General features: G+C 32.4%; 1 protein-coding gene across 4 annotated transcripts in view; it reads left to right on the forward strand.

Annotated features, from left to right (window-relative positions):
- Positions 1-12722, forward strand: part of LOC115874711 (myosin-10-like) — a 38107-nt gene extending 25385 nt beyond the window's left edge. For 2 of the 4 annotated variants that reach the window (XM_030889953.1, XM_030889952.1), the window contains exons 9-14: positions 3561-3790; positions 4659-4798; positions 6531-6643; positions 6694-6858; positions 8285-8483; positions 8542-9264. In XM_030889953.1, coding sequence (XP_030745813.1) covers positions 3561-3790; positions 4659-4798; positions 6531-6643; positions 6694-6858; positions 8285-8483; positions 8542-9204 — 1510 coding nt within the window. In that variant the 3' untranslated portion in view covers positions 9205-9264. Of the gene's footprint in view, positions 1-3560; positions 3791-4658; positions 4799-6530; positions 6644-6693; positions 6859-8284; positions 8484-8541; positions 9265-12565 lie in introns of those variants that run through there. The other 2 variants (XM_030889955.1, XM_030889954.1) reach the window with 2 other exon arrangements.
- Positions 12723-25625: the final 12903 nt, after the last annotated feature.

Raw genomic sequence — 25625 nt, forward strand, 5'->3', positions numbered from 1 at the left:
AACGAATTAGCAGGACCATGGCAGGACGTACGTCTTTATTGCTATCTTCCTTTATTATGTGTGCTTTATATGAAAAAGAAAGAGATAGGTATAAAACGTATCGTAAGACATTATCGCACATTCTGGCTGGCGGAAAATTTAAATTAGTATTCTTTCATTCTGAAACTGAAAATTTTCACTCAAACTGATTTATTCCCTATACCACGTAAAGGGAACAGTTTAAGTGAAAATTTGCAGTTTCTTTCAGAACGAAAGAATACTACTATTATAAGGGAAATTATAAAAGAAAGCAAAAATTGTATTGTTTTATAAACATATTTATTTATACATAAAAATAAATAAACTTTTTATAATATAATAACAAAAAATAACGGTGTTTATTCCACCCACCTACTAATTTTAAATGCAGAAGAACTGACTGTTGCAGGAAACGATCGGCCAATTTTTTTAAAGATCATTAAAAATCTCATTTTCGAAAAAACTACCTAATTGCAATAACAAAGTGAATATCAAAGCAAAGAAGACTTTACGAGAATCATGATCCTGAACCATGTTCAAGTCCAGTTTTAATCCTAAAACAAAAGTAAAATAAGTACCTAGTTTCTGGTTACTATAAACCCGCTATAAACTACCTACCCAAAAAATGAAAAAAAATAATTGTATTAATTTGTTATGTTAAGGGAGGTTCGAAATATTTTTGACACTACTGCTTCTACTTTTTTCTTAATAAGATGATAAATATAACTACTTACTTTTATTTTACCGGGTGTCTTTAACATATCTATCAGAGAAAGGGGGCACCAATACATATAGAAAATAGATGATACTGGCTCCTGCAGCAAATAAAATAACAAATAGTATAACCTGAAATTATAAGTAACAAAATATAAATACCTATATGGAACAAAGAAATTTGTTCCCTATCCATATTCATAAGCCAATAAAATGGAGAGTTTAGAAGAAAAGATAAATCACCAAAAGAAAAATTAACAAACATGACGAATTGTCATGATGTTGTCATCTTGGCTGTCATGATGACGAAAGGCGATTGTTCTAATTTCTATTTAGAAATTACGTTTTATATGGCTGCTTCTTTCTCTCTTGTTATATTAGAATGAGATAGTGGGCCCAATAGACGCAATGCGCAGATCAACATTAATAGAACGAAATTTTGCGGTCTGAGTTGCGCTACGGGAACGTTGTCCCTCTCTTTGCCATTTAATTTGCCAGTCTCTTTTTATTTGTTTGTCTATGCATAAAATTTTCATTGTTTTCAAACTATATTATTAGATTTTCGTGTATTTTGTGAATGTATAAATGTTTTCTTAGTATAAAGTTGCATAATATTAATTTAAATTATATTGTATACATATTTAAAATTAAAATATTATAACATATATGTCAGTTGTCGTCTAAAATGTCATCTTGATAACGAAAAGTTAGTTATTGTCAGAGATAGTTAAAATATTAAAATTCACAAGTTATATTGTGTTATATTTTATATTATTTCAAAAACAAAAACATAATGGTATACAGCGTAATTTTGATATGCAGGTTCAAAACAAAAAGTGCTGTTATATTTTTCAATTTTCGTTGTCAGCCGCGGAAGTTTCAGTGATTTTAGTGTTGTCGGATATTTTTACTTGCGAAGTAGAAATATTCCGTTTGGATTGCAAAACTAAAAGTGGCAGTTTTATTACAATGTGAGTAAGCGTTTGTCCAGTTTATATTTTACTTTTTTCATACTTACGATAAATATACATACAGGTTGTTAATTTGTTTATTACTCGCGGCAAGAGCTTTATGGTTGAAATATGGCAACCTCGGCCCGCTTGTCGATAGACGACGCGACGCGACGGGACGAGTCGGCAGAAAACCCTATAAGCGCATGCGTTCTCAATAGGCAGTGTTGCTATTCTGTTCCCCTATAAGAAACTGTGCAGTTAACAACCTCTATATTGAAATGTTATAATTCGTTTAATTTAAAAAATGTTAGAAAACAAACCAAAACTGTTATGTAATATATTCCATTTAAATGTAATATATTACTTTACGGTTAAAAATGTAAATTTAAAAAATATATTATAAATATACACAGGAATTAAATGAAATTTTTAGTATGCTAACAAACACGAGAGGCGCTTTTTATTTACTTTCATTAGGGACTTTAACTTTCATTTCTTAACATGACAAATGAAGTGCCAAAAGGGGATGTTTTATGCACACCAATTATTAATGATGGGATTATTAATCAATTATTAATGATGGGAGGAAACTCGAGCGAAAATTCGCTCGAGTACTAGATTATTGGAATAACCGACATCGCTCGATTATGAACGAGCGATGCAAGTGACGAGTACCAAGCGACGAACGCAAGCGATCCTAGAATGAAATAAATTGAAATCCGATTTTAATGTAACATGCTCGATAAAAAGTTAAAGTAGCAAATTTATACGACGCCGTATATATATTTATCCGTTGCGTATCTGAGGGACAAAATTTTAGTACCTACATCGACAATGCTTTGAAATAAGCTAAATCAAGCGATGAAGCGAATCGCTCGCCAATCGCTCGCCAATTCATCACCGCGCACGCTACTTACTGCTTGGCGCTTGCCATTAACGAGTACTTACAACAAGCGACGGGTGAAAAACCGTATTTTTAAATACGAGTGATATTTCGCTCGAGCGATCACTCGGTTACTGCAATCGATTAAAACTCGATTAATTGAAATTAATCGGTTTTCCCATCACTAGCAATTATCTGTGACTAACAGAAGGTATTTATAAACAAATATAATATTAAAATATTCAGTATATAGGGAAATTAAAATATCTTTGGTTGCACATACTAATGGTTGATTCTCACTATACCTTCCATATCAGCTTCCTTCCGTTTACATAAAATATTATAATATCATGTAAATGAATAGGATAATGCACACTATCCGTTCCGTTTCCCTTCCGTTCCATATCCTTTCCTTCCATACATTTTTTTGGCGGACGGACTGAAGCGTATCGGAAACAGCGTTGTCAAGTTCTTAGATTTGTACCAGCTCTGTTAAAATTTTGCTGATATTTATTCATGCTTTTAGCTCTTTATTAAATCTATTACCTTTTTCAAAAGATACAAATTTTTAAAATAAAACTTTCGTAATGATATAAATTGTAGAATAAAAAGTATGGAACTGATACGGAACGGAAGCTTACATATAGCGTCAATACAATAAAAATACGGAACGAATATCGAATGGATATGGAATGGAAACGGAAGGTATAGTGAGAATAAGCCTTAATACGTCCACCAGCAATCACCATAAGACGACGCATGGTGTCATTGATGACGTGCAACGAAAGTTGTTTTAATTTCTCTTTACTAAATATCTCAGACATTGATTGTATAATTGACAAATAATATCGTTACGAACGGTCCACGGTCCAGATATTTTCCATGGTTGTTACCTCTTTTTTCTCCCGCACTCGGACGCTGAACATCGAATACCAGGTGAGAACAAAGAGTCAGGTGGTGGCGAACTGACGTGATAACCTTCTCCGTTTTAGGTTGGGCGCGATCGAGGACCAGAAGGTTAGCACCGAGGAGGAATTGAGAAATGCCATCGAGCACATGGACACTGAGCTGGTCCAGACCAAGACTGAGCTGGCCGAGGTGACGGTTCAGAGGAACGAGGCCCTGGAGAAATGCTCCGAGTTTGAGGGTTACATCGCCCGAATGGGCATAGAGTGCAAGGAGACCATGAATAAAGTCAGCTGCAGTATAAATTGGGGAAAAGGTATATCTAAAGCACGTTCAGCTATCGTCATCGTTGATTCAGACAAAATAGGCATTCTAGTTTGCATTGATTACCAGCTTAAAAATAATAATATACAGGGATTTTAAAAATACAGCTTTATTATTTCGTATTTATCTGAAACACCTAAATTAATGTTTCAAACCCGTTTTTAGATATAGTTCATACCAAATAAACTTTTAGTCACGTGTTTAAGGTTGACCGGCACAGCGTTGCCCACTTTTACATATTTTCTTTTAATCAAAATATTTTAGGTAACAAAAATAAATTAATTATAAATATATAAACAGTTATTATTTACATTAACAAAACTCACCTCCTTAACAGCAATTAAGGGTCATATACCACTTTCCCGTTCAAAATATTCTAATAAAATTGGAATGAATATTTTATGGCTATTAATCCATCTTGTACCACTTCGTACTGAAAGAGATTCTAAAAAGATCAATGTTCGACTGCAAGGTCTGCTAGTAAACATTTTTAAGCTTAAATTATCACAACACTATTTATGTAAACCAAAAACTCGATATATACAAAACTAAAGTGTCAAAACGAATGACAATGTCAAGAAATAAATAAATAAATGTGGCAACTTGACATTTTTACAGCAGAGCTACCACCTGAATCCTCAGCGGGAAATTTGAATTCCAGTTAATCGGCCCGGCGCCGAATATGTCCATGGTTGGTATCAATGAATTTAAAAATTGCACCCTCAATTACGTAACTAAAAGTTTAATTGGTATCAAATATATTAGTCTGTTTATAAGACGTTTATCTCATTGCTATCGGAATAAAAACATGTAGCTAATTAGTATTTGAAAAATGCTTTAATTTCTCGATTTATTTTAAGGTAAAGAAAATAATGATAGTGTGGCGGAAGACTACATCCAAGACATTGCAAAAGATTTACGAATTCGCGAGTTGGAAGACAAAATAGGAAGTTTGGAACGAGAAAGGATATTGCATTTTGAAGAAAAGCGACAATTTGAGGTCTCGATATATAACGTGAAATAGCCACAGCATTCTTACAAAATTATACCAACACATCAAACCCACACACAATTTCTACTATACATTAACTGCCACAATACCCTAAACATTTATATTAACTCTGGAGCTTTACTAAAGTCTGTCCAACAAGAGAATACTGACAGTGACAGTTAGGGCCTGTTATTTTAATTTTTCAGGTAAATTGTGTTTTCTGTAATTTTTTGAATGTCGTCTATAGAAATCTTTGGACAGACTTTCCTGTTAGATCATTAATTAGCTCCCCCATTCAAACAAAATGTCGAAAACTAAATACAACGAATCAATGGGCACCTACCGCAATAATACCTACCGTCCACAATAACCATTTTATTCGATAGTCAAGCAACAATAACAGCGATCAACTCAGTAACCATCGATTCAAAGTTGGTCAAAGAATCCCTAGAGAAGCTGAATAAATTATGCAAACAAAATAAACTCCTCCTACTGTAGATGCCAGCCCACCAATGGTAATGAAAAAGCAAATGATCTAGCTAGAAAAGGAGCGAACTAACTGGACCAGAACCGTTCTGCTTCCCACGTGGGAATCAAAATCTGAACTGAAGAATCTGGAAGACGATCAAATATTTTTCTTTATTTAAGTAAGAACAATCTTGGAATTGTCAAGAGGTTTTATGACAGGACACTGCCTTCTCAATGAACACTTCAGTAGATTGTAGAAATTAAGAAATAGCAGCGAATGCAGATTCTGTGGGAAAAATGGGGAAACCAGAATACCTCATCACTGAGCTCGCCGAGACGACAACCATTCGTGCCATAAATTTTGGTACGATTGATATTTTAAATGGAGAACTAACCTCTGTACTGTCTCAAATACTGGCTTTTATCAAAGCCCTGATACTATATAATGAGTTATATCTTTAGAAAGGGGGACAAAATAGATCCATAAGGTCGCGGTGACCTTTAATCCCCCTCCCCAATACAATCTACATTTACAAATCTACGTTATTTCCTACATATGGCATATGGCCGAGAGCCTAGTATGTCAACTAAATCCGGACTTAATCGGTATAACATACGCTCTTAGTGTATAATGTTGTATAATATAATAATGTATATGTTAATTGACAGATAAAAACTGTCAGTAAGGTTAGCAAAAACCTATGCCCAGGCCGGTCCAGAGTTTAAAAATTGTTTTAGGGTATTGTTGTGGATTTGTGTGTGTTTTTTAAGCTTCATTTTTTTACAACCTCGCAACCTCGTTTTACAACCTCGCAATTAGTGGAATAAATTAATGGTTTCAATTACACTTTATACTTTTTAGTTTACGATCATTCACAATGTCTAAAAAAATACAATTAAGATTAATAGTATATCCTACCAACTGCTTGCGGTAATCCTGATAGAAAAGTAGTAGTATTAGTAGTTGTATCCATAGAGAAAGCCTAATATTTTGCTTATAAAACAATAAACTTTTGATTTCTAACCAAAATTTCTTTTGACAGATGAAAATCAAAGGCCATAATGACATTCCTCGCAAATTTTGAAGTATAATTAGTGGAAAAGTTAAAAGTTTGTTAACTTTTTGCACTAATTGAAGATTACTACCACTAATTTTGACGTTGTGAATGCTTACATTGAACAAACTTTTACGCTAATTGAAACCATTGATTTATTTCACTAATTTGGACGTTCTGAATAGAGCTTTACCTCCTAAATTAAAAATTTATTTTAGGAAGATTTAAGCCACGAACCTACAGAAACGGAAAGGCAATTGGGGAAGCAACAAGAGTACATCGCCAGGTACCAACTGTTGTTAGAGGAAAGCGAAAACAAACTGCGAGAAAAGTAAGCACTGAAAACCGTTTGACAATTATTTGGCAAAGACTTATGTTTAGATTTGACGTTTTAAGGTCGACGGAAGTGGCCAACCTCAGATCCGAGATCCGGCAGCTCAAGGTGAGGCAGGAGGCTTTGGAAGAACAAAATTTCAATTGTCCTACGGAAGAGTTGCAGAAGATGGTGGAGGAAGGCCGATACAAACTTAACGAGTTGATGAAAAAGTAAGTTTTTGATTTGGTGCGCATTTGAGGTGCGCCACCCTGTATGTTTTGAAACAATTTTTAATGTGGAATTACATGGGCTAAAGATTTTTTGATGGCTGTGTTGAAATTAAAATACTGTTATAACGAGTCTACTACTTTTTGCCTCTGAGAAAATGTTCAGTAGTCTTTGAACATAAAGGATTTCGATTCTCAATGGTTTTGACATGTTTCCAACAACATTACCAGTTTGCAGTCAAAATATTCAACTTCGTACTGCAAATTAAAATAAAATTAGATTGTAAAAAATACCTAATAATGATTACGTACAATTTTTTATATACCTTTTCAGTTTCTTCCTTCTTAACCAATGTTTATATTATTATAACCGTAACAAGCATTAAATCATAAGAGATGACAATATTATAATCTAAAAACTCAAAATTTGGAGCAAATATTCGCAAAAATTAAATCAATGTCAATATTTCCGCCCCCAGATTTTAAATTACACGAATTCGCAAAATATGAAAAACAACTTTCTGTCAATTTTGCCGCCGCTGTATTTTTTTTAAATCGACCAGTAACAACAATATTCGCTATTCGTGTGTACGGTAATCGCAAAACATTTTCCGATGTACGTCATCAATCATATCGAAATTGACACTAAAGCCTGACTAAATGAAATTTTGGCAAAAATTTTTAAATTTATTGTATAATTTATGATACCCAGCAGCTTTTCATTTTACTTTATAGAGCAAATGATTGTAACAGATATTTTATTTAGATTAAAGCTGCAAAAATTAGTTTAAAGCAATGATTATTATCGCCATGTTGGTCACATTGTGCCGCGATCATCGACGTCGTTTATTATTTAACAATTATCATAATGTCAGTCATTATTTTGTATAATATCGTGTTTTTGTTGAATCAATGGGAGTAATTCTGTTTTTTTTTTGCCGATTTTCATAGACTTTTTTATAAATTTGTACTTTTAAGCACATACAGTTCTTTTAAGAACTAAATCTTCGAGTTTTTGTATTGCATTTCTTGAAATTGTGTGTCGAAAATATGCCGAAGCATGTAAACAGTCGAAGCAAAGAGCTTGTAGCTTTCCTGATGAACTATTTTGAACGAGAACGTGACAATAAAGGTCGTTACCGATATAGTAAATACATTGTTTCTCAATTTTACATTATTCATCTCATAAATCCATCACAATCTGGCAGCGCTGTCGCCATCGCTTATCAATCAAAATTGTTCACGTGCATCGGAAAAAATATTGCGATTACTTTATATCAATAACCTACCTTAACATACCAAATTTCGTTTTTATCTGAAAAAAATATAAATATTGTAGGGGTGAGAACCACCTGAAAACCACCCGATATAGCTATAAAAACACTTAATTGATTCGATTAGTTGATTTATTTTATTATTTTCTTCTCAGGTCTATAGAAAGTGAACAAAAACTTGAGCACTATTCTAGCGTGATCGAAAAGCAAACTCAACAAATGAGCGAAATGGAAAATCTACTGCGTTACAGAGAAAATATGGCCGGTGTTTTGAAAGCTTCCAGAGATGAACTGGTGCTGGAAAAAGAAAGTTTGACGCGATATTCACAGGAAATGAGGACAGTCTTGGCGGAGGTAATTTGTAGAATTATTGATTTAAAATATATATTATTAAAAATATATGTTCATTTAGGTTACAAAAGAAGGTAAAATCAAGGATCGACTGATAAAAGAACTGCAAGAAAAAATTGATCTACGCGAGCGCCAGATCAACAAGCTGGAGAAAGAGGTACGCGAATTGGAGGCCAATTTGATGATGACCAACGAGAAACGGTTCAAACTTCAAGAAACCATCGGAGCGATGGAGAAAGAACTGCAGAGCACGAAAGCTCACGTCAATCAGCTGGCCGACATCAACACTCGGTACGAAACTCAATTTCGGTACTTAAACAACGTCAACGCTCCCCAGCGTTATAGTCCTCGCACTTCCGTCATGTGTCTTCACATGAAGCGTTGCCAAAGCTTCAGTACCAACACTGAAGCTCTTCCTTTAGACCTACCTCACCCTAGACCCTCGGTAACTCGACACAATCAATATAATTCTCGATCTCTGATCGGTCTCTCTTTGCAAACTGTCGATTTCCTGAAAAACCGGTTGAACTATTTGAATGCGATGAACGCGGTACCGGAAGTTCCATTAAAGGAAGGACCGGAACAGCGAGGTCATGGTCTGGATAAAGTGCTGGAATTGACGGCTAAGAGGTACCAGTACTTGCAGCATCAAGCCAACGAGTCGTACGCGGATTTGACGAGTTTGGTGAAGTTTGCCGTTACTCGTGATGCTGGTGACGAGTAGTGGCTCCATTTGTCTATATTTGTGATCATTTTGTTGATTATGTCTAGGAAAATAAATGTGGTATCTATCCAGAATTAGGCTTCTAAAATTATTTTGGCTTCCAGGATTTTGTCGAATGCTCTTGTGTGATCTGTTATGCTTTGTTGAAGTCGAAGGATTTTGAATGTTTGTTCTATTCACTGTGTATTGTTTGCATTTGAAGCGATCTTTGAATAGAAGGTTAAGGAAGGAGTAAAATGCTATCCATGTATTCATGCATGGTCGACGGAACGGGGACCCTCGGGTGTGGATTATTGATAGTTCTGTTTGACGATTCATTGACACATTTGAATCTGATTTGAAATTTTGTGGATTTGTCAGTCTTTACTGAGGTTATTTCATGTTATTTATTATTTATTCTACTTCTGATAGTTGTATAAAGGTAGTAAATCTAGCAGGAAATAGTGGCAGAACTTAAATTAACAGTGAAACTATTGCTATTTATCGAAAAAGACTGTAAAATAGTTGGTTGCGTAGCGTGCGGTAGATCTCGGTCAAAAATCGAGTGAAAAAATGGAATATATTTTCGCTGGTAAGTGACTATATAGGGTGAGTCTTAAATAAGTGCAAATATTTTCAGGGGTGGTATATACTCTGTTTTTTTTCTCAGGTTAGCCAGTTTTATTGGTTTACTTAAAAAATGACAGATCGTATTTCGATATTATTGGTTTGACGGAACGACAAACGACAAACGAATGACAATGCATATGAACCCGACTTAAGATTTTTTAGAGTTGTCAAATTCTTGCCAAATTATAGGTTATAATTTTGTGTCAAATTATGACAAATAGAAATGATAAATATTTTGCTTTTTGCGTTTTGGACTGTGTTATTACGTGTGTTTCGTGTTTTTTTTTCAAATTAAGTGGAGGAAAACTCGAGGGAAAATTAAGTTGTTGATCCAGACCATAGTTTACAGTTAATATTCGCTGCCCACAGATCGTCAGAGACACAATTTGCCAGGGAGTTGTGTATTAGCCACAAATAAAGTTTGTATACCATCTCATATATGGTACCAAAAACTGGAATATCTGTAAAATAACATCATACGATAGGTAAATCATAAATTTTAGTACTGCAGAAAGATAATATCAAAAGGTACTGTCTATTTAATAAAATAACTCGATTAGACTTTTTCCGTTTTAAGCTTGATTTTCATGCATGCGTTGTCCGACGATACGATATTAATTTTATTGGTTGAATTTAACATCGTATTATCGTAGCGTCAGATAACGGATGCATGAAAATCAAGTTTTACACAGTTTTTTTCACAACATTTTGAAGTAATCGCTTGTCACTCAGATTTCAAATATAATATGCTATTTGTTCCAATTATACCAACTTATTTCTTTGTAAAATAAAATAAACTACTTTGAAATTATTATGACAGATACATCTATCACTGTCAAGGAGCTTGTCGTTGGACAGACTATAATTCGACCCCAGGGGCGCTATTCTGTAGAATCGTCGGTATCGGTAAGTTACCGACAACTATCGGTACATACGGCCAATGAGCGTCGTGTTGATTGTTGTTGTCATAGTTACCGATCGGCCCTATGGCAGATATCGCAATTTTGTACCGAAGACTCTCGGTATCTCTACCGTGAAGTTAACAAGGGCACGGTAGAGATACCGATTTTCGTCGGTACAAATTTGCGATATATGCCATAGGACCGATCGGTAACTATGACAACAACATTTTTACTATATACAAATACGTATCGAGAGCTCTACCGACGATCATCGGTATCTCTACCGTGCCCTTGTTAACCTCACGGTAGAGATACCGAGAGTCGTCGGTACAAATTTGCTATATGTCCTATTAATGACAGCTAAAACTATGACAACAACAATCGACACGACGCTCATTGGCCGTACGTACCGATAGCTGTCGGTAACTTGCCGATACCGATGATAGTACAGAATAGCGCCCCAGGGGCGCTATTCTGTACACGGCATCGACATTCGTCGGTATCGACAGCTCTCGATACGTATTTGTATATAGTAAAAATGTGTTAATTGTTGTTGTCATAGTTACCGATCGGCCCTATGGCAGATATCGCAAATTTGTACCGACGAAAATCGGTATCTCTACCATCCCCTTGTTAACCTCACGGTAGAGATACCGAGGGTCGTCGGTACAAATTTGCGATATCTGCCATAGGGCCGATCGGTAACTATAACAACAACAATCAACACATGTTTACTATATACAAATACGTACCGATAGCTGTCGGTAACTTACCGATACCGACGATTGTACAGAATAGCGCCCCAGGAACTCGTCTATGAGGTTTTTTTCGATAAAAAAAAGATGTTGAAAGTCGTGCATTTTCTTTTAAATTTCCCTGTATATTTTTTGAACTCCCTGTTCACCGCAAATTTACCTACGGTATAATTCCTTAATCTCAGATATTACCATAATTACGGCTTTATGGTTACAGCAATAAAAGGGATGCAAATACAGAAAAAATCCGGTGGCTCTCAAATTTTTTTCAAAAAAAAATCATTTTTTTTTTAATTTTCAAACTTAAATAACTCGGTTATTTTGGACTTATCTGAAGAATGGTAAAGAGAAAATATGTTTCTTTTATCGAGATCTACCAGCCCTGAAAATATTTGCACCTATTTAAGACTCACCCTGTATAATATACATACGTAAACCGATCATTTATGAAATTCACTTAGAATTAACTAATTATGTATTTTTTTCTGGAATTTCTGCTTTTATTTACTACTTGTCAAAGAATTTAGATACGTCAATTTGACTTACCTGCTTCAGTAGCATATCGGATGTTTATGTTAATAAATAATTATTATAACTTATTTATTTTTATTAGAATCCCCATATATTTTTATAACAATTTTAATAACTAGCAACATTTATTCACAACGTAAGATAAAACAACAAATTATTGAGTCTACCCTACATCTTACATCATACTTTTACACGTTTTGAATAAAATTATATAGAACGGCACTGATAAACGCGGTCGATCTAAGATTTTTGATATGCTCCTTTCTTAATCTTTTTATTCAAAGGGAGCGATGATGGGACCTCAAAGTAAGAGACTTTTGTAACAATATTTAATAATTTTCTTAAAAAAAAAATAAGCTAGGGAGCGTCAGAAGGGCTTCTGTCACAATACAAATAAAGAAAATTGTAACTAATTTAAGTTACGTATCAACATTAAATTGGTAATAATTTATCTAGCTATAACAAATATTTTCTCTAATGTCTCTCATGAAAATGTATGATATGCTTAGTAAGCCCTTTAAACGTAACAAAGACATATTAATTTAACATCCTTTTTTGTTTCAGTAACATGAGACCAAAATTGGTGAAGCCCTTCTGAAGCCCGTCACCGTATCATTTAACAAAGTCGCCAGTTCCGTACATAAGACAGAAAATAAGTTTTCTTCTAATTTGTGAAAATTATATGCCAGTTTATAATCTGAATAAAATGTTTTTTCCTAGTGTCTATGTGTTTTATTTTATTTCGCTCTCCAGGCACGAAACATGAAACTGTTGTTTTTTTCTGATAAACATTTCTTGATGTATTTTTATAACTAAATAATGAAATCTTAGTTTGTATTATTGAATAATTTTTATAAACTCCCCTGCACCAAATTCCGCCACCCTAAAATTTTGACTAAGATTGATGTTTCATAACTTTTTAATTTGTAATTCGATTTTTATGATTATGGTATTAGTTTGTAGATAAATTTATTGGCATTATTTTTTATTATTTTAATGGTTTATATATTTCGGTTAGGTGGGCTGATTGAATGGTGATTAAAACGTTTTTGCTGCAACATTACAACAAAGATTCAAATGAAAGATCCGCGCTTAAGTTAATATTAATTAATAATATAATAAATATACCATAGGATCGAAAAAAACGGCGTCTAGTTGGCTTGGAAATGAATATAGATGACATTCCCCACATAAAATGACAGCGATTTTCTTTTCATAGCCATCGCTGACGTCTTTTTTTTCGATCATACGGTATAAGAAGTTAGGTTGGGTTAACTGGTTAACGCACTTGTCTTTTTACGTTTTTGGTATCACATTTTATGCTTTTCGAATGAGAATTTAATGAATGTAAATGTAAGTATAATTTTATTATTATGTGTATTTTAATAATACTTAGCCATGAATAAGTATAACAATTTTGTTTAGTTTAGTTTGTTTTTAAGCTAAATTTTATGTTTTAGGTTCGCTTTTAGCCAACTGAAAATTGGAGTAGATAAAATCAGGATACGAGTATATCAATCTAACGATAAAATCACAAATAATATTCAGTATTAATTATTCTCAATAATATTTTTTTAATGATGTTATAATCATTTGAAATTTTAAAATAAGGACATAAAGGGGCCTCAAATATTACTGTCACAAGAGGTAAGTTTCTCATTGCTTTTTTATTTATTACAACTGATTGTTTTTATTTTTACTACTTTAGAAATGATTGGATATAGATTTCAAAACTTTGCCGAAGAGGAATTTGAAACCATGAATAAGACAATTCAACATGCGAAGACAAAATATGAAAGATCCAAAAAATCAATTAAAATATAAGTTTGCTTTTCCTTCTACATACATTTAATGTTATACTTTCCTTTTGTATTTTTGAATAAAAATATAAAATAATGTTTATACTGTACCTATATATTTTGTATTATTTCAGACATTCAACTTTAAGATTTTTTTTTTAGAAATTCGACTCGGAGGTCAGAGTTGAGTAATTCCTTATTTAATGAGCAGCCGAAAAGATCAGTAGGTTCTCAGTACTTGACAGTATTTTTGATATTTTTGAAACAATTAAGTGATAAATTTCTAATTTTTATTTGTTTTTTTTTTCAATTTGTTTGACAAATTCGACTTTCTTGGTAGGGATATATTTACCCACCATTTTTAATTTTTCTATGTCAATTGATATAGAGATATACCTAAATATTTTTATGAATATTGTTTATGTTTTTCGTCAATACAATATTAGTAAAAGTATCTGAAAATCTACAATTTAATACCCATGAATGTTTCTGTTGATTATAACCTATTACTGATGTATTATTGTTAACATAAAATTACTAATTTTCGCAAGAAAAAACTGTTTCATTAATTGATAAGTAAATATTAAAAAATAATTTTTATATTTTCCCTCTGATGAATGAAATGGTATTTTAATGCAAACATTATCTATTTTTTGCTATATTATTTTAGCAATAAGTCAGTTAATTATAATTAATAATATAATTTTACCAATAGTGTATTGACGTAAAATTAACAATATTGCTAATACATCCCAAATTAGTACTTTCTTGAACGTTACATTAGCAACGTTTCAATAATATTGTGAAATGCAATCTTGCACTACAATGTTATTTGGCTAGTCCGAAGCTACCCTGAAACCTTGCATAAACCTCCCTACAATGAAAAAAGCAATGTTACACCTTCCTTTGCGAAGTTTTGGCAATGTTCCAGCAATAAATTTTGCTTGTTGGTTTAGCTCTTGTAAATAGTATTGCACAAGAGTCTTGAAAAAGCCTTGCAAGACTAAGACTCTTACACGAAATTCAAGACAAGACTTTCAAAATGTCTTGTTTTGAATTTCAAGACAAGACAAGACTTTAATATGCAAGAAATTTCAAGAGTCTTGCAAGATTTCTTGAAAGTTGGAAATGACACATTTTTTAAGTGATAATTTTATCTTTGCTCATTTAAGTTACCGGTTTATACAACATTTACATAGTCGTAATCACAATCATAGTCATAATCATAAAAGTTAAACTATCCACTTCTATAAACCTGTTGACATCTACCATGAACTTAGCCTTTGTTATGTTACCCAACTTCACTGATATAAAAATTATGATTATGAAAATGTTCTATAAACGCACATTAAAATTGCATTCTGATTGACGATGATTAAGACTGTGATTATGATTACGACTTATACAAATATTGTATAAACCCGGCATTCATATTGACCAGTGTTCATTTTTTTTTTCTATCATAGCCAGTGTTTTAGAGTTGAGAATGAAATAAAATAAAATCGAGGCAACAAACCGTATATTGGTGATTGGCATTATACACAAAATGATATTGTTATAATAGTATTATAAAAAAAACTAACGGTAGTTGAAAGTAATGGTGGGTTCGTGGAGTACGCTATTTTCGCTATTTGGTACTACTTTTCATGCACGAAATTGCTCCGCGAACAAAAAGTAGTATCAAATAGCGCATATAGTACACTCTAGCATGACCTTTCCGTACACCCATGTCCAAACTTTTCCGACCAATCTTCCATAATAAAAAAATAAAATAAATATACCATAAAAAATAAAAGTAACAAACGGGTGACCAAAATAGAATATATTATATACTTTACGACGATAAACGACGTTTTCTATGAAATAAAATATAGAAATATTATTAACTTTTTGTTACTAACAAAAATTTTACATTCTAACAAATTGTTAGAATGTAAAATTTTCAAGACAAGAAATTTCAAGAGTCTTGCAAGACAAGACAAGACTTTGCCATTCAAGAAATCTGCAAGACAAGACTTTGAAAATGCCTTGTCTTGAATTTTGAATTTCAAAACAAGACAAGAAATTGATTTTCAAGACAAGAATTCTTGTCTTGTGCAACGTATACTTGCAACACTACTTGTAAAAGGTTTTCTTGATCTATAGCTTGATTGAAATGAAGAATAACTCCCCTTATTCATTTGATACGACGAAGACCTCGAGCTGTTATTGCTGCGAGAGGTGGGCATACACGTTATTAAAATTATTATAAAATTGCTGTTTTAGTCAATAAAAGAATCTCTGAAATCAATACTTTAGTTAAAAATGTGTAACTCATAAAAGAATAAAGATAATGGGGTAATTAAAAAAACGAAATGTTAGGAATACATCTTGTAGGACAGTGATTTTTATCCAAAATGTCCGTCTCATTTTTTCCATAGGGTGTTTAAAATTACGATGTACTTAAACAGCCGTTAAACCGTAGCCTACTAAAATGCCGTTAAAAGATATTGTGACGTCGTTCATGTCGGCGGAAAATAATGCCTAGCCTTAAGCATTCTGCAAGAGCACCTGTGGGTCAGTGGCTGAGGCTATCGCTTCGTAAGCGAATGGTCCGTGGTTCAAATCTCACGCCGACCAAGATTTTTTTATATTATTTTTGCTTATAGCGTGATCTTATTGCATTGGTTTCACTCTTTTTAGTTGGATTGGTTTAGTTATTTAGCGGGTTGGTTAGCGTGGTTATTTGGAGGGTGTTAATTCATAGGTTAGTTGGTTATTTGGTGGGGTTGGTTGATTTTTACTAATTTATATTTGTTTTTTATATTTTTTACCAGTGTCGAGGTTAGTTGCGTTGGTTAAGTTGGTTATTTGGTGGGGTGGATAGCGTTGGTTAGTCCTTATAAAATTTCTATATTTTATAAAACCGTCAAGTGCGTCACATCAGCGACATCATACCTATTAATGGCATTTTAGTAAGCTACCGTTTAACGGCAGTTTAAGTACAGCCTTAAAATTATTGCAAAAACAACGTTTTGATTTACACCGGTATAAACCCACCCAGCCCAAGAATATAAACCATTTAAATACCGTAATCATAAAAATAGGATTACAAAATAAAAAACTATGAAACCTCAAACTTTTTTGATTTAAGTAAATACAAACACCGGAAAAGTCTAGGGATATTACAATTTTATCCAGCCATCGTCAGTAATTTTATTATTTGCATTTCTGATATAATAAAATTAAAATAAACAAATAGTTTACAGGACGTATTGGAAATAAAAATGCGAAATTTACCGAATTTTTCAAATTTACCTTGATTTTAATTGAACTCAAAAAAATACGCACATTTTTTTTATTCTAAACTGTGAATTAAAAAAAAAAGATAAAACCATTTTTACTTAATAAAGGGTATGGCCTCCTCTACTGTTCATTGCAGCCCTATATCGTCTCTCCATGCTCCTGATCAGGTTGTCGATCTCTTCTTGAGGTACAGCCTGCCATGCTGCATTCACGGCCCGAACCAGATCGTTACGAATTTCACGAGGCATACCCATTCTCAAAATTCTTCTTTGGACCGCGTCCCATACGTGCTCGATGGGGTTGAGGTCAGGAGATTGTGCCAGCCAGGGTAAGATGTTTAATTGATGAGCATTGATAAACTCACTTACCACTCTGTCTGTATGAGGCCGTGCATTGTCATGCATGAGAACGAAGTTTCTCCCAAAATCATTGGCATATGGTAACACGACAGGCTCAAGAATTAAATCACGATATGTGATTCCTGTTAGAAACCTTTAAAGAAAAACGAGATCGGTTTTTCGGCCTAACTGGACTCCTCCCCAGACCATAACTGTTCCACCTTGATAAGGGTGCACTTCCTGAACATGATACAACCGAATAAGATTTCCCGGTTCTCTTCATACCCTAAGCCTTCTCGAATCCGGATGAATTCCAAAGCGTGACTCATCCGTGAAGAGAACATTGGCCCATTGTTCATTCGACCACTGAACATGATCTTGAGCCCACAAATATCGTACCTCTCGATTTCCTCTCGTTAAGGGTTGAGCTCTCCAGGGGCGTCTGCTTCTTAAGTTGACCTCTCTTAATCTATTGCGAACAGTGTCAGGACTAACGGTTACATTATGTGTTTCCTGGAGAACTAAACTAAGCTCTGGTGCTGTAAGAGTGGGTCGGCGTCGAGCATTTAATTGTAAAAAATGATCTAGCTGAGGGGTAGTAATGCGATGTCGCTGCTGTGTGCCTTTCAGCAACATCACCACTTTCACGGTAGCGTGCACTTAATCGCGATATTACACTTTGCGTTGTATTTAATGCTCTAGCTACGTCGATTTGGCGCATTCCAGCTTCGAGCATACCCATGGCCCTTAGCATTTCGTCTCTGTTAAGATGTCTACGCTCCATAATGTCGTTTAATACTAAACAGAGTTATTTGAATGAATTTTGGCCAGTTATCATAAAAACATAGCCAGCACAGGTTAAATTCGAACAATTGATGCTAGGTGCTTTTTATACATTTGACAAAAAATGCAAAAACACTTCTGCAAATATCCCAAATTTAGAAATAACTAGTGTGACTACTTCGTTTCAATCGAAGTAGAAAGAATCGGTCTACAAATATGTGGTTGTTTATTCAAAACATTTATTTTTAACTTTAATAAAATGATATCCCTAGATTTTCCGGTGTGTGTAGTTAATGCATGGTTAATGTTTCAGGTGAAGAATATTTTGGGGCCAATGCCAAAACATATTTTTTGGCTTTTGGCTTTATATAATGATGTAATTCCCTGTGAAACATATCTTGTAGAGCATATAGAAGTCGTTCAATCTTTAATAGAGTCAGTTAGATTTTAAAGTTTATAAATATATTCAAATTGCATCTAGTAACCTTATATTTCAAGCTTAATACGAAAATACGACTAATTCATCTCTACTATTAAAACCTTTAAGCATTTTTAATGGCCTAAGCTGTCAGAGCTATCCGGTCATTTGATAGGGGCTCGTATAACGCTTAATATCTTTCTTAATAAATCTTTAGCAATAAAGAGAATTATTGCGAGAATTTTCAGACCTGTTTTGTTAATTATATGCCTATCCTCTAGCCTACGTTATACAGGGTGCTACGAATTCGAGGTACGAGCATTGGTATCTCGGAAACAGTAATAGATACGAAGATGGTTAAATTGGGGCAAAGTTGCGCCTTGGGCTGTTCACCAAGATGCCATCAAAAAAGTTTTAAAAATTTCAAGGATTGCTTAGTTTTTGAAAAAAAAACTGATTTTTTTGAAAATCAATTTTAATTTTTCCTGTAGTTACTTTTTAGAAAATCAAAAAACTAATTGCACATTCTCATAGCCACTTTATTAGGGCTATCTGATAGTATTTTTAGATTCTCAAATTAGCTGATAATTTGTGAGATACAGAGACCAAATTATTATTTTTTTAAATACGGATCTGCATTTTTTATTTCAGTTTTGGAAAGAACTCGTTCTCCTGAGTACAATGATATGCCAAACTTTATACTTTTTTTTGTTTCAGACATTGGAACACAATTGATTTAAACTAATTTCAAGTCCGGCTCTGTTTTTTTTTAAATATTAAATCTTTTCATCGTTACAATATTGATAAGCCTTCAAACTTAACAAAGACATGGGGAAATATTGAATACGGAAAATCAAATGTAATAAAAAAATAATATAAATATAATATGGAAGAATAATAGAAATGGTAGAGTAGTATAATGGCCAGCGAGATTACTGGACCTGCGGCAAAGGAGGGAGGGGGGTGTATTACTTGACGTTATTTGTAAAAGTGAAGTCAATATTTTTTATCATTTACAATAAAGAGTACAAAATGCATTCGGAAGTACAAGAAGAAGATATGTTCACAGAGCTATAAATAAAATTGTATGAATAATAAATTTGTGCAATAGGAAGGGTGGTAACCATTTCTAACATGTAGAGTATAAGCAACTAGTTTGTAGAAGTTGATTTATTTATAATAACTACCAAATATTATGCATATTGTTAGATCGTACACTGAGATTTCAAATTCACAAAAAAAAAAGTTAAAAATAATATCTTTAAATTGCTGACCTAGATATTATTTATTTGAATCTTTCAATTGGCTCGATTTCCTTATTCAATATTAATTGGTTTAAATATAATCAGATTAAATAATTTAAAAAAACAGAGTCGGACTTGAAATTATTTTAAATAATAATTAAATAGTTTTGTTGTTGTTAAGGTACTCAAAACAAAAAAAAAGTATACAGTGTGGCACATCATTGTACTCAGGAGACAGAGTTCTTTTAAAAACTGAAATAAAAAATGCAGGTCCGTATTTAAAAATATTAAGTTGGTCTCTGTATCTCTAAAATTATCCGCTAATTTGAAAATCTAAAAATATTATCAGATAGCCCTAATAAAGTGGCTATGAGGATGTGCAATTAGTTTTTTGATTTTCTAAAAAGTAACGACATGAAAAAATAAGATTGATTTTCAAAAAAATCAGTTTTTTCCAAAAAACTCAGCAATCCTTGAAATTTTTAAAACTTTTTTGATGGCATCTTGGTGAACATGCCAAGGTGCAACATTGCCCCAATTTAACCATCTTTGTATCTAGTACGGTTTCCGAGATACCAATGCTCGTACATCGAATTTGTAGCACCCTGTATATTGGATCTTATTAAGTAGGTGATAATATACAGCTTATTTGTATTGTGTTAATAATTTATGAATTTTTAGGCTTGTGAATTTTACTTCATGAAAATTTATTTAGAAACTCATGTTTTTATAGGGTCATTATTCTCTAAACTGGCATATACAGGGTCCGGCAATAGTGCGTCGGGAATCTGTAGCTCCTAGAATAAAAATTGAGAATTTTGTTTAAGTGCTAACTTAACGTTATGTACCAGAATGTATTTCAGGAAAATATTTTAACTTCTACAGGACGGCTCAAAAAAGTATGGGTGGATCTGGATGATTTTTTTAAGTGGAACACCCTGTATATTATTGCATTTTTGGCTTCCTTTCAGATCACTTTACATAATCCTAATATAAGAGTAAATATATTTCGATAGTTTCAGAGATATTAAAAAATAAATTTAAAATGTATATTTTTTAGCCCTTCTTAAAAAAATACAAGAGCTGTTCTGAAATCAAAACTATATTACGTATTTACTTCAGATGATCTGTTCTTACTTTACTATATAAATAGTAATCGTAAATCATACAGGATGTTCAATATTCTACGTCAAACTTTCTAAAATATAAAATATTTTTTCTTTGTTTTTTTTTTAATGGAACACCCTGTATATTATTTTTTTAATAGATGGAGAGTTAAAAATTAAACATTTTTTGTATTTAAAGTATTTCAAAATTTTTAATAGTTTTGCAGATACACGCCGTATTATGTCATATGCAGGGCCGGCGGAAGCGAAATATTGAGACCGGCCGAATACCCTACCTACCCCCCCCATAGGTAACATGTTAACATAACAACTAAGTATATTTATGCTACTTTAACAATAAAAATTCACTTAAAGGTACTTCAAAATTCTTCTCTTCGTTCAATCTTAGTCCGCCGTTGTTGTTTTTTCTATACCGGGTGCATCTTGAAAGTGACTCACCCTTATAACTATTTTAATTTTTTAGATAAAAAACGGAATTTGGTATGTTAGTATATGACATAAATTATTATTAACTAAAAAATTGTATTTTAAATTTCAATCTAGAGTGCCATGGCTGTGTTAAAAACACTAATTTTTAAACAAGGAGCCTTGGAAAAATAGATTTGATCGTCTAATGTTTTTCGTGTCTTGTCCTGGTGGGTTAAAAATACCCAAATCGTATTTTTAATCCTATGTCAATTTTTTTAAATGGAACAAGTGCTCATTTACATATTTGCATATGTGCTCATTTGCATATTTGAAGAAAAAAAAAAATTACGAATAATTTTGTACCAAACACTTGATATTTCGAGTCAAATTGTCGTTATGTACCGTATGTTACAATTTCAAATAAACCATATTATGCGAAAATGTCAAAAGTTGACATATGATATGTCATTCTATTCAGATTGTCATTTTCTATCGCATAAAGTAGAAATATACCGAGGTTGACATTTAAAAATCAAGTTTTATTAATTTCCGGTGAAAGAGGAAGTGATCAAAAACAATTGAATATACGTCAATTAATCCTAATTTATGTCGTATACTAACATACCAAATCTCGTTTTTTCATCTGAAAAAATAAACAAGTTATAAGTGTCAGCCAGTTTTCAGACGCACCCGGTATATAAATGATAAGTATAAGTGATCTTTGAAAACATTATTATTTAGTTGCAAGCAATTGCATTATTTTTCTATAAGAATTTAAGAAAAACTTCTTTTCTTTTTCACAATCAATCATTTCGTGCAGAATCAGTATAGGTATGATCAGATACAGTTTTGTCGGCTTCAAAATGAGGATCAGCCAGTGTTTGATATTTGAAATGCATTCATTTGTCTTGCTTTAATGAGAAATTTCTACGATTCTGCTACCATTTACTATGTATTACTACATCTTCAATCCAGAACAATCAAAATCACCAAAAGAATGATATTTTTCCCACTACTGCTAATAAATTAATGAGGCAAACTTACAAGCTTTTTTTTTATAATGATATCGGGATTCTATTTAGCTTCTTGCGAATTGAATATTTGTTTCATATAATTTTAGGGCAGATCAGCCATTAACAAATAAAGGGTGTGGGTAGTAAGACAAAGTGCAATTTTGAGCGGTCAGTCTAAAACTGTCAATTTTGCTGGCTCTTGACCCAAAACAGTTTATTGTTTAGAGAAAATTTATAAAAACAAGAATTATAGAAAGGAAGAGTTATTTACAAAAAATTGATAGCTTTTCAGTTATAAGTAAAATACCACAAACAATTTTTTTTTAAATATTTTAGTTGCTGGCGTGGCGCCCCTCACATTTGGCGCCCAGGGCGGTCGCCTAGGTCGCCCGGTCCTTCCGCCGGCCCTGGTCATATGACGCTTTCAATGGTAAAATACGATAGAAAAATCAGTGGGTGGCTTTGATAAAAATTTACTGTGCCATATGAAAACCGCGAATATCTGCGAAACTGTTAAAAATTTTGAAATACTCTAAAAACAAAAAATGTTCATTTTTTAATTATTATCCATCTATTGAAAAAATAAAATACAGGGTGTTCCATTTAAAAAAACGAAGAAAAATGATTTTATATTTTATAAAGTTTGGCGTAGAATTTTGAACATCCTGTATGATTTACGATTTCCATATTTATAGCAAAGTAAGTACAGACATCTAAAGTGAATACTTAATATAGTTTTGATTTCAGGACAGTTCTTGTATTATTAATATTTTTTTTTAAGAGAGGCTGAAAATATATAATTTTTATTTAATAATATCTCTGAAATTATCGAAATATATTTACTCATGTCTTAGGATTATTTAAAGTGATCTAAAAGGAAGCCAAAAATGCAATAATATACAGAGTGTTCCATTTAAAAAAAAATCATCCCAATCCACTCACACTTCTTTGAACCACCCTATAGAAGTTAAAATATTTTCCCGAAATACATCCTAGTACATACTTTAAGTTTGCACTTAAACAAAATTCTCAAGTTTTTTATTCTAGGAGCTACAGCTCCGACGCACTATTGTCGAACCCTGTATAAAACAATTCCAATAAAACTCATGTTCAAAAAAGCTCTATCCACAGTATGTCTCCGGAATGTCTTTATAAGAAGAAAAACTTACTTATTATTAACCATAAAAATGCATTCTTCATAAAAAATTCCTTGTTCTAAAATGGTTAACCCCGTTCATTCGTTTCCAAATTTCTATACCGTTTTAGATGAAAGATAAATAGAGAATAAGAATAGATAGAGAAATATAAAAAATATGCAGATATAGCCGATATTTTTGTAGAAGTTAAATAATGATATAGTACTAAATTTGTGCTATGCCCTGATGATAGATTTTATGGGGGCAACTGGTCCTAGAAATAAAAGTCTTAACTAACTTCTTATGAAAATTACTGTTATTATATATATTTTGTTTCTGTTTTCTCGTTAGTACCCTTTCCTAGTATGAAAAGACACATATTAGGTATAAGAAGGGTATAAGCACAGAATATCTAGCTACGTAGCTAGATATTCTGTGGTATAAGGTATACTTGAAAAGACTTCGAGCTTGTTTGTTGAGTTGCCTGACCTTAAAACTACCTTTCATATTTCACAGTCATGAATAATAATAATACTTGTTTGTTCTATATTTAGTATTATTATTATTTATTTATTTTTATTTGTAATATTTATAAGTTATACACAAAAAATGAACTTAAGTATTTTTAGAAAAGACTGATTTTTATATATTTTTTTGATAAATTTTTAATAGCAGCATTTCTTTTTAAACTTTTTAAACAACAGATAAATAAACAATACTCAATACAAATTCAAGTGAATCCCCGACTCCATTATGTACCCCGAAAGATGAACGAAAGAAATTGATTTTGAATATATTGAAGAGTACACTTTACAAACCTCCAGCCCTTAGCTTATGCCATCGACATATTACATAGTGATCAAAACATATCACCACTTTTTAATGGACATGTATTTGATGACATCTAAGCCTGTATGGTACGACAAAATCGGTTAAATTTTATAAAAAATACATATTTTTGTGTTTGGAGTTTTTATGAAAATGAACCGTTTTATTTTATGTGGTATTAGCATTACCGTAACTAGCAATTCATCATGGAGGGGTCTAGGGTAGGATCCAAGGGGGGCCTAGGGATATTGTTTAAAAAAAATGAAGAATAATATCATTAAAAATAAATACATTTTTTGAATAAAACGTTTACATGAATCTCTATCAATAAATTTGATAGACTTGGTTATATCAACCCGTGTTTCCGTAGATTACTTAAATACCTACAAATTTTGTACAAAAATAAAAACTAGCACACATTTTTTGTACGCAGAAAAATAATATTAACAAATAAAAATAGAAAAAATAATTTTTATTACATCGCAAGCAAACAAAAATTAATATTTAGCCAATAGTCACCGAGCAGTCAAAATTCAAGATTTATCTGGAGGGTGCCCAGCAGTACCTGGGAGGGGCCCGGCACCCCGGGCACACCTGTAGTTACGCCAATGGGTATTAGCCTCATGATCTCATTTACCTACAATAAATTAATAATACAGGTAATATAAGAATATCAGCAAAATTGGTAATATAAGAAATTTTAAAATAGGCATTTAAATTGAATTTTGTCTGTCTTGACAAGATTGTAATTATTTGGATTTGATATTTTGTCGACTTAACTCGCAGATCTTCATGATTTAATTCAAAAATATTGACTTACGTCATAAAAATGACTAAAATTACATTATATTGATTCAAGTATTTATGAAAATGACATGAATGAAAATGAAAATGATCAGTCAAAGACTTATGAAAAAAAAATATTAATGCCTAAAAAAGAGCATAATTAGGGCGTTGTTGGGTGCAATAACATTCAATAACTCAACTTTCCCAGATATTCAACTCTCCCGAAAAAACTTTTTATAGCTTCGTAGTTTCTCACACCGATTTGATCAAAGGCAAAAATGGATTCAAGCTGTTCGACCAACACAAGTGAGTAAACAAAGTGCTCGTTACATAATCAAAAAATTAAATAGACATATACTATGAGAGGATAAAATATAATTTGCAATATTAATGGTATACTTTTTTTAATCAACTAGTGATTAAATGTTTTATGAACATCTTCTAAACTTATAATTATGT

The sequence above is a fragment of the Sitophilus oryzae genome, unplaced genomic scaffold, assembly GCF_002938485.1.
Source record: "Sitophilus oryzae breed Bouriz unplaced genomic scaffold, Soryzae_2.0 scaffold_1297_pilon_pilon, whole genome shotgun sequence".
Taxonomy (NCBI): domain Eukaryota; kingdom Metazoa; phylum Arthropoda; class Insecta; order Coleoptera; family Curculionidae; genus Sitophilus; species Sitophilus oryzae.